The 17,517-nt window shown below is 38.0% G+C and overlaps 1 protein-coding gene across 1 annotated transcript in view; it reads left to right on the top strand.

The window, feature by feature from the left end:
• LOC101959685 (complement C5) overlaps nucleotides 1–17,517 on the top strand; it is an 84,179-nt gene that overhangs the window by 31,537 nt on the left and 35,125 nt on the right. The window contains exons 17-25 of the mRNA XM_005320908.4: nucleotides 914–1,111; nucleotides 2,847–2,937; nucleotides 4,927–5,000; nucleotides 5,938–6,077; nucleotides 7,576–7,803; nucleotides 9,024–9,084; nucleotides 13,325–13,414; nucleotides 14,765–14,977; nucleotides 15,418–15,493. Coding sequence (XP_005320965.2) covers nucleotides 914–1,111; nucleotides 2,847–2,937; nucleotides 4,927–5,000; nucleotides 5,938–6,077; nucleotides 7,576–7,803; nucleotides 9,024–9,084; nucleotides 13,325–13,414; nucleotides 14,765–14,977; nucleotides 15,418–15,493 — 1,171 coding nt within the window. The remainder of the gene's footprint in view (nucleotides 1–913; nucleotides 1,112–2,846; nucleotides 2,938–4,926; nucleotides 5,001–5,937; nucleotides 6,078–7,575; nucleotides 7,804–9,023; nucleotides 9,085–13,324; nucleotides 13,415–14,764; nucleotides 14,978–15,417; nucleotides 15,494–17,517) is intronic.

The raw sequence follows: 17,517 nt of genomic DNA, 5'->3' as shown, positions 1-17,517 counted from the left end.
TCTGTTTCTTTGCTGAATCTTATCCAGTTATCTGGTCAAGCCTCTTACTTCACAGACCAAGAAACTGAGGCACGAAGACTCAATGTAGATTTATTTTTTATCCTTCCACATTTTTTATTTGTGCATTATAGTTGTACAATTGTGCATTATAGTTGTATAATGATAGAATTTGTTGTTATCACATATTTGTACATACATACAAAATAACGACATAATTTGGCCAATATCACTTCCTACTACTTTCCCCTTCCTCTCAATATATAGCTAATAGCTAAGCATTTTGGATTATTCTTTGGAAAATAATTCTAATGGGAATTAATTTAAATTGTTATATGACAGTTGATCATTTTATAGTACAAAGAACATCAATCTGAGAGTCCGGAGCCTGAGTTCAGCTAGTGATCATGTTTATAGTAACTTGCATATGAGCTACTGTAATTCTAACCTTCATTCTGTGTTCTAATGTTATGAAAGGAGAGAGGTTGATTAATCTGAGCCCTTACAATGAAGGATGATGCCACTGGTGAAGGTCTGCAGATATGTCATATAAGAAATGTTTCAAAAAGTAGAATATTTAGCTTATATAAGGAAATTCCTGTATAATAATGATAGCTATCTTCAAATATTTAAAGGCCTTCTTGGACACTTAGCTTATTATACTCAAAGTATGCTGAACCCCAAGTGCCATTTTCAAAAGTTAGTACTTAGCTTAGTTGCAGAAAGCCCTTCAGCCATTTAGTGTGAATTGAGATGGACCACCTGGTGGGGTCACCATCTCCCTCTTCTAGCCTAATTCCTAGGACAGGCAACTAGGTATGGCTATTGTGGGTAAGGGGGCATTTGGTAGTAGAAATCAAATGAGAGATGCTAGGATTCAGTCTGGTCAAAGGCATTTGTATTATTATTCTTTTAGCTGATAAATACAAACATCCCGTGCCAAAGAAGTGTTGCTATGATGGAGCCCGTCGTAATGATGATGAAACCTGCGAGCAGCGGGTTGCACGGATTACTGTAGGCCCATTCTGTATCAGAGCTTTCAATGAATGTTGTATCATCGCAAAACAGTATCGAGATGCAGATCCTCATAAAAATATCCAGTTGGGAAGGCTAAGTGAGTATGACATTTTCTATCCGATTTCTGCGCAATGTGGAGAATTGTGTGTAATTTTATGCTGCTAAGAAAAGCAGTTTTTATGCTGTAGTTGAAAATAGAAACAACTTGTAAAGGCCCCCAAAAAAAAATATGCTGTCATTTTGGGGAAATTGAAGAGATATAGTATAGAGCAGAGCACACTAGTTGAGAACCAACACCCAGTGAAAACCTAAAGGTTTACCAACTCAGTTTGTAAATATTAATGACTATTTATTCTCTGTGAGATAAATCCTCAGTTTGTAAATATTAATGACTATCTATCCTCCAAGCAAGACACTTGGAATGGATAGCTCCAATATGCCTTTGAGTTCTATCATTCTGTAGTGCTGTGGTATTACAACCATTAAAAATTGTTTATAGCTACACTGACCAAATATATAGCAAGAGTGTTTTAATTCTAGCTTAAGGTTAATTGTACTTATAAAAGTTGAAATCTCATTTTAGCTTCGGCCATAATGTTTTCAGGATTTATAAAACTCTTTTTAATGTTTTTAAACTTTTAGGACTTTGATTTATATATCATCTTAAAGAAAATGAACAAAAGGGGCTATTGCTCAGTGGTAGGGTGCTTGCCTAGCATGCGTGATGCACTGGGTTCAATCCTCAGCACCACATAAAAATAGAATAATAATAAAGTGAAGATGTTGTGCCCACCTAAACTAAAAAATAAACATTTAAAAAAGAGTGGGGGAAATTAAAAAAGAAAATGAACAAAAGCACATAGCCTTTAAGAAAACAAAGGAAAGCAAGTGACAGATCTTTCTTTTACCCTGACTTTTGCTTACCTATGTATTTTAAACATTGCCCTTCCCAGAAATGGGTGCATTTCTACACAAATAAATGTTATGGCTATTTATGAAAACCATGTCATTAGATATATTGGGGTTGTTTTCAATTTTGGGTTTATTACGAGCAGCATCTTGATAAACAGTCTAGTACTCTTTTTTTTTTTTTTTTTTTTTTGCTGCCTAGTTTTTCAGTTAAAATAATCTGGTTGGCCTCAGCTACCTAGAATTCCCTCTCTACGGCCCCTTCCTCTCTGGAGGCTCTACCTGTCCTTCTAGACAGCTGTGGAGCCTCGAGTCTTCAAGACCACTAGGCTCCGCGTGGCCTCCTCTGCTGCCTCCAAGCAGTAAGCTGGGGCCATGTTAGGACTCTCTCCCCTCAGGGCTCGTGGTCCTGTGCTGTTATGTCCTAAGGACTGAAAACTGTTGCTTTATATATTGTGTAGCATTTTCTAGATTTTTAAGTGAGGGGTAAATCCAGTACACCTTGGATAGAAGCAGAAGTTCTGACTATTTTTATTAAAGTAAATATAAATAAAACATTGAGTTAAGGCAAGGAATCACATAAAATTTGCCTATTTTCTAATATAGACACAATTATTAAAATTGTAGAAGTGAATGTAATTTTATAGACTAACCAGTATCTTGCATAACCTCGGTCAAACTAAACATTTAACACTCTAAGGGAAAAAAATCATAAAGATGTTTTTCTACTTTGTCTTATCAGTGCTGTTAGTGGAGAAATCCTAGGCCTTTACAGTTCTGTTTTGAAATCACTAAGCAAAATGTTTTATTGGCCTTTTGGAAAACACCTAAGTAATAGATTAACAGCCATATTTTAAAATTCATCTTCAAAGAGAATTTATATTGTTTTTCCATAACTGAATATGCTTTTCCCTACTCCCCAGATATAAAGACCCTGTTACCAGTAAGCAAGCCAGAAATTCGGAGCTACTTCCCAGAAAGCTGGTTATGGGAAGTTCATTTTGTTCCCAAAAGGTATTCTACTTCTTTCATGTTTCTCTGGAAAAAAAAAAGTGTGGAAAATGAAAATATTATGGCCAAAAATCTGGATGCTACTCATTCCCCATAGTTTGCTTTAGAGTTAAGATGATCCCACCATCTGGTCCAGTTTTGTTCTGTTTCGCTTCCTGATTTTTTGTTTTGTTTTGGTTTGGTTTGGTTTTTGTAGTGTACTTTGCTGTGATAATTCCTTCCAGGGCAGCATTAATTATTGGTAAAGAAGAGTACTCTTCCATTCTATTTCATTTCACTTTAGGATCCATTTAATACATGCAGTTGTGTGCTCTACACCTAAGCAGCTATTTTTATCTTAATAATAGCTGTACAATAAAATAAGCATTAATAAACAAAAAGATTAATTATTGTCTTGTTAAAGTCTTATTTGAACCGGGCATGGTGGCACATGCCTTTAATCCCAGTGGTTTGGGTGGCTGAAGCAGGAGGATTGTGAATTCAAAGCCAGCCTCAGCAATTTGGCGAGGCCCTAAGCCACTCAGTGAGATCCTGTCTCTAAATAAGATACAAAAAAAAAAAAAAAAAAACGGCTAGGGATATGGCTCAGTGGTTAAGTACCCCTGGGTTCAATTCCCAGTCCCCCCCCAACAAAAAAAAAGTCTTATTTGATACATCCTTTTTGGGGGGTATGGGATTGAACTCAAGGACACTCAACCACTGAGCCACATCCTGAGCCCTATTTTGTATTTTATTTAGAGACAGGGTCTCACTGAGTCACTTAGCACCTCGCCATTGCTGAGGCTGGGTTTTGAACTCTCAATCCTCCTGCCTCAGCCTTCCGAAACACTGGGATTACAGGTGTGCACCACCATACCTGACTTACTTGACACAGCTTAATGGGATGTATGCCTGCACTGTATCAGGCACTGAAAACAGTGATACACAATACTCAGTCTCCAGGCCTCAATATTCCAGGTGGGCTCAAACCTCTGGCTTTCCCATGAGAAGTCAAAGGCCTATATCCAGAGCTAGCAGTAGTTTCCTCATGGGTCTCCTTGTCCTCACCCTTGTCCCCTGTGGTCTTCCTCCACACTCTTGGACATTTCAGCTGACATTGCTCAAGCTCACACTTCCAATACTGCTCCCCACCCGACCAGTGATTGCATTAATTACCTTTTGCAATTAAATCTGTTGCCTGAATCGAAGTATATAATGGTCTGTTTACTTCCTGTCTTTCTCATTAAAATTTGAATACCTTAAGGGCCAAAAACTGAATTCAGATTATTTTTTATATCCTGGACTAAGATCCTACTTGTAGAGGTATAAAAATAAATGTGCTAAATAAATACATGCTGCCGGGGCTGGGGTTGTGGCTCAGTGGTAGAGCGCTTGCCTAGCATGCTTGAGGCACTGGGTTCGATCCTCAGCATCACATGAACAAATTAAATAAAGAAAATAAAGGTATAATAAATATATAAATAAATACATGCTGCCTCTGAACTCTCAGTATCCCTCAGTACAGATATCACAGTGAAATACAATTTATTTCCTTAACAATTTCTTCCACTAGACAACAGAACTAAGAGGGACAAGTGTTGTATGCTTGACTTGTACTTGACACTATGCCTGACTCAAAGCTGGTGCATAGGACCTGGAAATAAATATCCATGCTTAATCAGAAAGTTTTGGTTTTGTAAATTGGTGGTGAGCAGTGTTCAGTTGCATTACTTTGCTTCCCTATTTTAGAATATACAATAAACATAGTTTTTCTTTGCTTTATATGCTTTGAAATGCATCCTCGAATGCTCACTTTATAATGTCTAAAAACATGGAGTAGAATGGAGAGCTGCTGAATGTATTTTTGTTGATGAGTTTTTCCCTAATAGTTGATTTGATTTTTGTCTTATGATATTTTTTTTCTTTCTTCTAAAGTAATAAAAAGCAAAAATGCCGTTGAGTTGGGTTAATTAATGTTCGACTGCATTTGAACATCAACCATTTACCTTCCAGGAAACAGCTGAAGTTTGTGCTCCCTGATTCTCTAACTACCTGGGAAATTCAAGGTGTTGGCATTTCAAATAGTGGTAAGAAAGCTGAAGTCGAGTGCTCATTGAAGGAGTGGTTCTATTAGCAAGATGTATCCTTGTTACTGTGTATTCAGTGTACCCAGGACTTAGGTAGTGTCATTAAAAAATCATAATCTTCCTGTATTATCAGGAGACTTAGATATACCCCATCTTTGAGCTGATTGATCTCTCCTTTTGTTCTTCCATTAGCTGTCATTTTATACATGCGGGTGTCACATCCCTGTTTTCTTTCACTTTTCTCAGTAACTGGGAGCTTGAGTTAGGAATAAATACATGACTTCCCTCTTGGCCCAATGTCCCTTTGTGGGGACTACTTACTTTTTTTATGAATAACTTCAGCACTGGCTTCATTTCTTTATTTACTGTTTTTCTTTTCACAAAGTCTTATTTTCCCACAATCAAAATTTTATGCCAATTATTGGAGCCAATCATAAATATCTAAAAGCCAGTCATGAATGCTTATTAGTTAATAAGACCTTTCATGTCTTAAATAGAATTAAATATTTGTTGAACAAATAAAGTTTTCTGTTAATAACTGTTACAATAAAGATCAGCTGGGCCTGATGGCACATGCCTGAAATCTCAGTCACTGGGGAGGCTGAGGCAGGAGGATAGCTAGTTCAAAGTCAGCCTCAATAATTTAGGGAGGCCCTAAGCAACTCAGAAGATCCTGTCTCAAAAGTAAAAATAAAAAGGCTGGGGATGTGGTTCAGTGGTTAAGTGCCCCTGGATTCAATCTCTGGTATGCCCCCCGCCAAAAAAGAATAAAGATCAATGAGCAGAAAATTTAAGAACATGGATCATAAAACCGAAAAAAACACGATGTAATAGTCTTTTTACTTTGAAGTAGAGCCAACATGAGACATTTCAGTACTAACAAGCAGGATGGGAGTTCCCTGATGTGCCCCTGCTCTGCTTTTCCTTTGTGCTGAAGGTATATGTGTTGCTGATACCCACAAGGCTACCGTGTTCAAAGGCATCTTCCTGGAAATGAACATCCCGTATTCTGTTGTGCGAGGGGAGCAGATCCAATTGAAGGGAACTGTTTACAACTACAGGACTTCTGGCATAATGGTGAGTAGGTATTCGTGGTGTGGAAGAAGAAACGGGGTTCTGAGAATGTCCTTGGTGTGATTATCATACGCACAAAAACAGAAATTCAGCTCAGTTCAGCAGTATAGTAACCACACACTTACAAGGAGTGTGGTACCAGAATGTGCACCTTGGTACAAGAAGGGGTGCAGAAGGGAGGAAGGGTTGAGACAAGTGTTCATGCAGCTCCAGAACAAGGTGCCCAAGGCAGTTGGTGTACTGTGGAGGTTCAGGGAAGGGTGAGTTCATATTTAGTTCATTTCACACCTTTGAGTTCCTTGAGCTCCTTGATGCTAGCTCCTCTTTCCTTGCGTCCATTTTAGCTGTTCATATTCATCGTCACTTTGGGAAACTTGTCACTCTCCCTCGGGTTTAGTAACTGGATAAATAATATTTATTGCTAAAAATGAAAGTAAGCTCAACATTACATCTTTTCATTTTTCATCCATTCTATCTGCTCTGGTTAAGATGGGGAAATCACTGGCTTCATGTGACCCTGAGATTTTCTTCAGCTCCTAACCCCCCAACTCAGGTTGTCACTGTGTCATGAGGGGATAAGAAGGAGAGAGAACTTTACATTTTTTAGAAATTCCTCAAAATTAGTTGTTAAATGTTGATGCTTTCTTTTGTTTATCTTGAATTACTCTCAATTTTATGGATTGAATCTTTTAGGTATAGTTCTTGATTTTATCATTTCACCAGGTTTTGGAGGAAAGGTGAAAAATATTCACTGTTTGGGCCAGAAGTCCATGAGTCCTATTACTAACCAATAATAAATATGAGGAAATGGAAGACTAGAGAAGTCATGCAATCTGTCCCATGTCACAGTTAATAAGAAAGCCAAGGTTTGAATCTAGGTATTTTTAGAGCTAGAGTTTAGTTGTAAAACTGGGTACAAGTGGGAAGTTAATAAAAAAGAAGTTGGGGACATATTGGGCAGGACTGTGCATGGGCCAAGATATGTAGTTTTCAACCTTTCATCAAATCATCATTTAGTTGGAGGTTGGGCTAAAAGATACAAAGAGGAGTAAGACGTGGAGTGCCTGAGCCAGAGGCTCCCACTGTTCCAAACACAAAACACAGAGAGACAACGTAATGCTCTCAGAACAGCTTGGAGAACGACAGTAGCTTTGTAAGTCACTTAGGAGGTAGTGGCCTAAGAAAGGCCAGGCATGTCCGAGCCAGGGCTGAGTTTTCTAGACATCCTTTCCCATCACTCGGCTCCACAGCAGCTTGTGTGTATGTTAGGAAATCAGAAGCAAGCTTTCTCCCATGCCTGAGAACCTACGGGGTCACCCTAACATCACTAAAGCCTCAGGGAAAAGCTTGTCTAATCAAATGAGATTCAGGGTAAATGTTCCCAGAGATAAAGTTTGTTGGTTTTTTTTTTTTTTCATAAAATGTATGACTCAAGTGATAACTCAGTGTTGATATGATTGATTGATTTGACTGATATGATTTTTCACTGATGATATTTCAGTTTTGTGTTAAAATGTCAGCTGAGGAGGGAATCTGTACCTCAGGAAGCCCAACCATTGACCCCCAGGGGACAAAGTCCTCCAAATGTGTGCGCCAAAGAGTAGAGGGCTCCTCCAGTCACTTGGTGACCTTCAGCCTGCTCCCCCTGGAAATCGGCCTCCACCAAATCAACTTTTCCCTGGAGACAACGCTTGGAAAAGAAATTATAGTAAAAACATTGCGAGTGGTGGTAAGAAAAGCATTCTTATTTAAACATATCTTTTTCTGAAAAAAAAAAAAAGTTATCAATCACGTATGCTTAAATGATTCAGGTGAGCGGAGGAAAGAAGGAGAAAAACAATAATGTAAATGTCACAGAATATTAACAGTTGAGGAATCTGAATGGAGGTCATTCTGATTTTTTTTTGTACTATTCTTGCAACTTTTCTGTGTGTTTGAAATCATGTTTAGATTTTTTAAATAAAACAACAGCACTTTTTATTGAAGAAAATATGAATACTGAAAAAAGCCACAGAAAGAAAAAAAGTCACCAATAATCCCCACACCCAGAGATTCACTAGTTTAACAAATTAGTATGTATCTTCCAGGGTTTCCCCCAGACAAATTCAGAAATTGCTGAAATGTACATGTCAGATATCATGCTAGGTTCTGAAGTTAAAGCAAAAAATAACATATGACCCTTGCCTTTAAAGAACTTAACTCTCCAATTTATGAGTGAGTGAGCAAGCCAAAAAAGGAAGAAAATAATTATTTATTAAATACCATTAATCCCATAGTCTGTTAAATGTTTCCATGTTAATATTAAGACTCTCTTATACAATTCGTATTTGTCAATTTAGAACAATGTTAATTTAAACTAAGGTCAGATTCTTGGCAAGGTTCACATTGCTAGTTACTGATAGGTCTCCCTAGGTTTTCATTCTCCAAGCTCTGCTTTCAGTTGTGGAATTCCTTTCTGTGAACCTGGATTGAGATGTTCTGTGCAAGGCCCATTCCTGTGCATCCTTGCACAGATTCTAGAGCAAGCTGTTTGGCTTTGACTCTTGGCTCCCCACTTCCAGCAGTGTGACATTGGATATGTTACTCCATCTCTACATGTGTCAATTGTCTCATTTGTCAAATGGGAGTAATTATAGCACCTTCCTCATGGAGTTTTTCAGAGGTTAAAGAGTTAATAAACAGTTAATAAATACCAAGCACTTAGACAAGTTACCCAGCCTATCATAACTTAGACAAGTTACCCAGCCTATCATAACTTCCATTTAAGGGCTTGCTCTGATCATTATACAAATAGCCATGTAAGCATGCAAGTATTTATACATAGTTTGCTTTTTCAAGAAAAGAAGATTTTTTTAAATTGAGAAAGTAGACCAAAAAAGTTGATTCAAGGAATTCAGGTCATGTAAATTTAATTATATTCTTAACTGATGTTTTCTGCCTTTACTTTAGCCAGAAGGAGTCAAAAGGGAGAGTTATGCTGGTGTTACTCTGGACCCTAAGGGAATTTATGGTAGGAAAATGATTCTGTATTTTATGTGTTGTCTTTTTGCTCTAGAAATTGAAGTGCACATGTAACTTAAAATGCTACTTTTCAAAATGTTAAATGTGTAGAATCAGAAATGTCTGCTTCCTAAATCACCGACTTTATTGATAACATTTTTTATGCTATGAACTGTAGGATTGAGACCAAAGGTTATTCCATTAATTTTAAATGCAAAGCATTGAAATACTAAGAATTGTGTGGATTCCCTCATATGTCAGTTATTTTCTATCCGTCACAATAATAATTTATACTATTATGTTATATTACAAAGTCCAAAGAAAAGGTCATTTGCATAATTATTTAGCATGCATTATTTGAAAACACAATAATGTTGATCACTTTACAAATCCATTCCTTATTGCTCCTGATTCTTTGATTTTCCCTCAACTGAGATATGCAAACTCCTTGAAGCTAGACTCTTGTAAACGTTTGTGTATTAAGTCAACCCCTACACACAAATATACAATATATATTTCTGAATTTTTTAGAATGTGCTTTGTGAACAACTCTTCTCAACAAGGGAAGACAGACTGTCCTTCTTCATATTAAGTTGTTACAATTTACCTTTCTGTCATATTCAGTCCTTTCTGTTATTTTTTTCCATGATGCAACAGTGGGGGAAAAGACATTTACTTACAATTAAAGACCACTATACTCAGAGTTCTGTTTCCTCAGGGAAAGCAAAGTGCTACTACTTTTACATTTTAAATCAGCTGGGTATCACAAACAGCAGAGTAACAACAGAAAGCTCCTTCCAATGTGCATGTAGCCACCCAGGCACACACCCACAGAGGACACTCCTGAGTGGGCTAGGGGTAGAGACACTGCGTGTTCTGAGATCTGAGGCCTGGGGCAGGGCCCTTGAGCCTCAGCGCCTCCATGTCCTTTCATCAACAGTGCTTCCTATCCTGACATTATTGCAAGAAAAATCCCAGCCCCGTCTTATTTGTCCTATGTGTAAACAGTAGGGTCAAAGAGAGGAATGATCTTTTTATCTAGAATGAATCCCTCTAGGGAATTTCTTAGTTTAAAACTTTCTGGGCTGGGGATATAGCTCAGTCATGGGGCACTTGCCCAGCATGCACAAGGCCCTGGATTCCAACCCGGCACTGGGAAGGAAAACAAGTCTACGCCTCTTTCCCATCTTGTCATGTGACCTTTTTTCTTATGATTTTAGGCAACTTAGATTCAGGCAGTTTTGTTGCCTTCTAGGAAGCCAAAGAGGGTTAAGATGGCAATCAATTCTATCCAGTTATCTTATAGAGTTTATTAATACTTCCAATATTTATATATTGAAATTGCTATTCCACAGTGACACTCTACAGAATTCAGTGTTTTAGAAATAATCAGGATGAACCTGAAAAAGTACATGGATGATAATAATGTTAAAGGAAATATGAAAATATGTGTATGGGTGAGGGAGAATGGGGTCTCACAGCACACTGGGAAGCATTAGCCTTGAAAAATCTGGATAAGCATTTATCTGGACTATATAGTGGGACTGCTGGGTCAAAGGGCACACACATATTTAATGTCATTTACTCTTCAGTATTCCTGCGCTTCTACCAGCACAAGGGTCCTCTTCTCTCCCTAGCTATCACCAATTATTTCTGTTACTTACCTCTGTGAATTGTGTCATTTTTTTTTGGATGGCTATAAAGTAATATCTCATTGTCATTTTAGTATCAATTATTCTGGTTAATTTTAAGCATCTCTTCATATATTTATTAGCTGTTTAAATTTTCCACCTGCCCATTGCCTATTCACATCTTTTTAACTTTTCCTATTTCCCTTTGGATTGTTCCATTTCTTCTTCATTTTGTCTCTGATATACTTTGAGTAACAGAAAATCTAAATGGGTTTTGAACAATGATTCTTTATACTGGGATAGTCAAATCCATCATAATTTGTCTGATTTATGATTATTTATTTTGGGATAATCTTTAAGAAATCTTCCTCTACCCTTAGTTCAAAAAGACATTGATGGATATCTCATTCTACTGATTTTACAGATTCAGCTTTTTAGCATTTTAATCTTTCTGGAATCTACCTTTTACATGTGATGTCATAATGGTTCTTTGCTCATGATCTCTTAAAAGAAGTAAAATTGACTTCCTGAGTTCTAACTTCCTCCTTTAGCTTTTCCATCTGGTAGCAGAGTTGTCAATGAGAATTAAAATAATCAAGAGCAGGTATCAGTGGAGAAAATGGCAGAGGCTCAAATTTAGATATTCACAAACACCTCTCTATAAATAAGTGTCATGCATCAAGCATGAACTGTATGCCAATTTCTCTATCTATACTATTTCACCTCACACACATCCTTTGAGGAAAAAAGTTATTACCTCCATCCAACTAAGAAACATACTGAATTATAGGTTGTGTCTTGCTCAGTGCCACATATTTTTAGGATGCTCTCTTTGAACTCCAAGCTCCATCAGCCATACTACAAGACTCTTAAATGCCTTCACTGACTTTTATCTTAATGTAATATCCTCAACACTTTTCTTTTTTATTTTTTATTTGTTTTAATTAATTATACATGACAGTAGAATGCACTTATATACTTTGTATATACATAGATGGGATATAATTTCTCATTTTTCTGAGTATATATATTGTAGAATCACATTGGTCATACAGTCACATACATACATACAGTAATAATATCTGTTTCGTTCTATTTTTCTTATCTCCACATCCCCTGCCTTCCCCTCCTTTCTACCTAATCTAAGGTAACATTATTTTTTTTTTGCATTACACTTCTTAATACACATAAATACCAACTTTTTGTATTTCTGTTTGTATATAAAGTATGTTGACACCCAATTCAAGTCTTCATACATGTACTTTGTATAATGATGTCCATCACATTCCACTAGCCTTGTTAATCCCTCCCACCCCTCTTCCCTATCTAGATTTCATCTATTCCTCCCATGTTCTCTCTCCCAATCCCACTATGAGTCAGCCTCCTTGTATCAGAGAAAATATTTGGTATTTCAGGGACACAGCCACATCAGTGTTTATAGCAGCTCAATTCACAATAGCTAAACTGTGAAGCCAACCTAGATCCTTCAGTGGATGAATGGATAAAAAAAAATGTGGCATATATACACAATGGAATTTTACTCAGCATTAAAAAAGAACAAAACCATGGCATTTGCCGGTAAATGGATGGCGTTGGAGAAGATAATGCTAAGTGAAGTTAGCCAATCCTCCAAAAACAAATGCTGAATGTTTTCTCCTCTGCACTTTTCAAGGCTAATGGAGGAAGAGGTCTCATGAGGAACATTCCTGCATCTTTGGCAAAGCCATGTGGCTCGTCCATTAGATTGCAAACTGTCACTCATTTCTTCAGCATCTTCCATGAGCCAGGGACTTTGTGAACTTCAGTTTGAGTCAGAGATAGTTCCTGTCCTGAAAGAGCCTTCTTAGCAGGACAACAGGAGGTAGATTCTCTTTCTGGTGACTACAATGGACTCTGCAGTAAAACTTCCTCAGCTCAGATCACAGTTCCACCTGGGGTAGTGGCCTTCAGCCTTTCCAAGCCCAATTTTCTCATCTATAAAATTAAAATAATAAAAATAGACCTAACACACAGAAGTGTTGTGAAGATCCAATGTAATAACACATTTAAAGAATTTAGTGCAGTGCTTGGTACTCTATCAGTACAATGATAAATGTCATCATTTTGTGATATAAGCCACTGAGTGATTGTAATAGAAAAATTCTCCTGAGACAAGTATGCTAAAACTGCTGTTGAGGACATAGAGAAAAAAATAATATCTAAATTGGACTGACAGGGGACAGTGGAAAGAATTTCAGGTCATGCTTCCCAACAGTGTTCAAATAACCTTGACTAAGAAATTACATATTAGTTATTTTTAGATTTCAGTTCCAGGAACAATTTTCTCTCTTTGGACAAAATGGCATGCTACACTATACTAGTGAATAAACTTAATATATCCTATTTATTTCATGTCAGAAAGCTTACAGTCAAATTAAATATTTTATTTAAAAAGATTATATAAGCCTAGGATTTAATTTTCAAAAATCTTGATGATTTTTCTTTCTTTTAAAATTTTAATTGTTATTCTTGAAGTCTTTTATTCTGAAAAATTATTTGGCAGTAGGTACCTTATAAATAATCTGCAAATAGTCTCTTCCCCGAAGAAGTCTGTAAGTCTCATCATTTTTTAATTTACAGGTGTCATTAGCAGACGAAAGGAATTCCCATACAGGATACCATTAGATTTGGTCCCCAAAACAAATGTCAAAAGGATTTTGAGTGTAAAAGGTAAATTAATAAATCCCATTTTTATTACTTACTTCACTTTGTGCTTCAAACAAAAATCAAATATCCTCGTGATTATTGCATTTATGTTTCTGCAATTCCCTACACACACAGCTCTGCCCTTAAGCGTACCCTGTTGCTTGCTACTCCCACCCCCACACCCCTTTCAAATGCCTGATTGCTTCTGCAGCTGTCTTCTGCCACTCGCCCGATTTAAATGGAGATTATTAATTCTCCCATGATGGAGGGTAAGGGCTGTCATGGGCCCAGAGACCCCACTAAAATGGGGGTGCAGCTGCTTCTGGACTTAAAGAACTTTTCAGGGTCCTAACCAATCGTGCTCCACAGAAAGCTTTGTGATATGTTGCTGTCCTGCAGAATGACTGGTCCCAGAGGGGCTGTCTTACTCTATTTGTGCTGCTATAATAAAATACCTGAACCTGGGGAATTAATAAAGATCAAATATGTATTTCTCACAGTTGTGGAGGTTGGAGGTTGGAGATTATGGTTCTGGCAGATTGAGTGTCTAGCAAGGGCTGCTCTCTGCTTCCCAAGTGGCCCCGTGTGGCTGCAACCTCACATGGCAAAAGACAGGGGCAAAATGACAAAAACGTGTGGACAGCTTCCCACACCTCTCCTATAAAGTCATGATCCCTTCATGAGGACTGAGCCTTCCTGACTTAATCTCCCCAAAGCCTTCTAGTACCATCACCTTGGGGGTTAGGGTTCAGCATAGGAGAGGCACACACTTTGAATCCACAGCAGTATCTCTCCCTGCAGTATGTTTGCAGATGTGGCATCTTTGGTGGGTTCCCCCTGGTCTCTGGCCTTCACAATTCAATAAGTTAACACAATATGACAGGATGCCCTGACTGTATTTTATCTCAGACAAAACCTTGGAATCACAGATCATTGCTACTGGAAAGGACCTTTTTGATCATGCACAATCCTGTTGTTGGATTTATCAGAAAATGTCTTGCCTACGGCTGCACAGGGAGTTATAGCAGAGCCATCCCAGCACTCCCTTCTCCTGCTCTTTGCTTTGCTTCATGGGAGGATAGTTACTATGATTTACAATGGTCTAAATCTATCAGGTTGAATGGCAACCAGTTTGCCATGTTCTGTAGGCAGTAATCTGTCTACTGTATTATACCATCTACCACTATAGATTACTATAAAATAGTAATGTTTTTAAGTCTTTTTTTGATTCTTTAAAGTTCACATTCCTAACCAGATGGTTCTTCTCGTCATTTTTGAGAAGCAGAGTAGAGATGGTTGATCCTCTCTCTTTAGAGTACACTGTTAGATGTTGATAGAAAGGGGATGTGCCTTCTTTGATTTCTTTTGTTTCAGGACTGCTTATAGGTGAAGTGCTGTCTACTGTCCTGAGTCCAGAAGGCATTGACCTCCTCACCCACCTCCCCAAGGGGAGTGCAGAGGCAGAGCTCATGAGCATTGTCCCTGTATTCTATGTTTATCACTACCTGGAAACAGGAAATCACTGGAACATTTTTCATCCTAACTCACTAACTAAGAAACAGAACCTGAAGAAAAAAATAAAAGAAGGTAAAAATAATCTATTTTACATAATAATCCAGTGGGTTTCAAGCAAATATTTAATTAAACTAGCATTTAAGTTGTGAATTATATAAAAGCTTAATTATAAAAGAATTTTAGGTGGGGGGGGAACATGAGTTGGACCCTACTATATAAACAGATACTATTTCTTTAGCATTTTGGCTTAACTTTCCAAAATGCCTGGATGGGAGACAAGACACCTGCATTCCAAACCCTATTGAACACTTCCTTCCTCTTTGAATGAGCTTAGAATGTTCTACTTGATAATTGCCAATTCAAGCAATTCCTTTGAGAAGTTCAGTGTTGGCCACAGGAGCACATGCTTGCTGCCCAACACCAAATGCAGTTTACTGCCCCCAGGGGCTGATACTCTTTGAGTAGAAATGGAGTTCAGTGGAGCTCTGTGTTCTTTTTCTGGTGCCTCTTAGGGATGGTGAGCATCATGTCCTACAAAAATGCTGACCATTCTTACAGCATGTGGAGGGGCGGAAGTGCCAGCACTTGGTAAGTAGAAGATTTTTTTTAACTTATATTGTCATGTAGCAGTTGATTAATTAAAGAATAGCTATGGGGAGGGGGCTGGGGGTGTGACTCAGTGGTAGACCACTCGCCTATCGATTCTCAGCACCACATAAAAGTAAATGAATAAAATAAAGGTATTGTGTCCAACTATGACTAAAAAAATTTAAAAAAAAGAATAGCTATCATAATGGAATTCCGTTCCTCCAGTTGCTCCAACTAAAAACCTATCTCATTCTTCACTCCTCTTTTTCTCTTACAACACACATCTGATCCTCAAATATCCTTGGCTGTACCTTCAAAACAGATCCTGAATTTGGCTAGTTCTCATCAACTCCATCACACCATCCTGGCCAAGCCAGCATCCTCTCTGGATGATTGCTCTAGCCTCCTCTAACCTTCTGACTTCAGACTTGGATCCTCTTTGGTCTATACTCAACACAGCAGCTGGAACAACTCTGTTAAAATGCGAATTAGGCCAGGCCACTCAAAACCATTCAGGAGCTTCCCATTTTATCCAGGGTAGAATTCAAACTTCTAAATGAGAGTTAGAAAGCTCTAGCTGATTTCCACGTCACCTCACCTATGTGATTTCTCCACACCAGGCAGGCTCCCACCTCTGCACCTTTGCACTGAGTGTTCCCTCTGTCTATTATCCCTCCCAGGTGTCAGCAAAGGCTGGTTCCCTATCTCTTTCAGGTCTTTACCAGAAGGCCCTTGCTGTATCATTCTATTTAAAATGGCGACTTGCTTTCATCCCAGCACTTCCTGTCCTTCTCTGTTTGTGTCCCTATTCTCCTTAACATTTAGTACTAACATTCTTCCTTATTCCACTGTCTCTCCCATTAGAACATAAGCTGCATGTGGGCAGTTTCAAATGTGCCTAATGCCTGGTACATGCCTGGTTCATACCGCGTCCTCAATAAGTATTTATTCAATAAATTATAACTTCTGTAATTCTGATAATTTGAGGAGAAGGTAGTCTGAATTAATTAAAAATCCTCATAGCAGTCTATTTTCAAAAAAATGCTATCATGCTTTGACAAAACACTTAACAAAACATACCTTATCAACCTTGGTGGGTTCCACTATGTGAAACACATTAAAAGAGTTTATAAATTACAATGATTTAATTTTAGATTTTTCCTTTTAACTACCAAGTGTCCCCAGGATTTCCTCCTTGGTCTCTGATTTCCTGCAGTCTCTCCTTTTGCAATCTCATCTTCGCCCAAGACTTCCATATCTTTATGCTGATGACTCCCTAATTGATGTATCCAGGCCTAACTTCTCTCCAAAGCTCTGCAGCCCAAGGCCTCAAGGACAATCTGTGCCCGATTCATTCTTTCCTTCTCAGACACACTTCTCTGTTCCTTTCATCAGTGCACGGCAATGCCCCACTTGTCAAGTCAGGCTTCTCAGTTGGCTGTTGACCCCTCCCTTTGCTTTTGGTTCCAAGTCCAATCAGTTATCATGTGCCACAGATTAGACTTCAGCATTGGGTCTACCACATGTAGGTGGCACATTTTCAAAGACTCATGGGTCCTGGGAGCACACCAACCAGAGGGTAACACTAGGTTACAGGAGTAGAAGGGTGTCAATGCTGACCGGAAAGTGCCACAAGATGAACTGGGAAACAAGCCTGGAGAACAGAAATCCTGTGACCTCTAGGTCAACACTAGATCCCTTCAAGAGGTCAGGGCAAGGCGGAGTAGATAGCATTTAGCCAGAAACAGGAGCACTTGCATGCAAGGAGTACTGTCCTTGACCCTGTAAGTTCCTTCAAAGAAATAATATGCATAAGAGGAAATAGCACCTGAATACCCACAAAAATTTTCTGGAGAAATAAAGGGCAGAAACAAAAAATATCATTCATTCTTTGAAATGTATACATATACAAAAAAAATATACTATTCATATTAACAAAACCCAGAATTGATGATTGTGAACTTTTTTGTGTTAGATTATTTTAATTCATAAGAGTCCCTTTTGTGTTTGATTTAAAAAAAAAA

This window comes from Ictidomys tridecemlineatus, chromosome 4 (genome assembly GCF_052094955.1).
Source record: "Ictidomys tridecemlineatus isolate mIctTri1 chromosome 4, mIctTri1.hap1, whole genome shotgun sequence".
In the NCBI taxonomy this organism is placed as follows: domain Eukaryota; kingdom Metazoa; phylum Chordata; class Mammalia; order Rodentia; family Sciuridae; genus Ictidomys; species Ictidomys tridecemlineatus.
The sequence above is the reverse complement of the archived record's forward strand: the minus strand, read 5'-3'. Positions and strand labels throughout refer to the sequence as shown.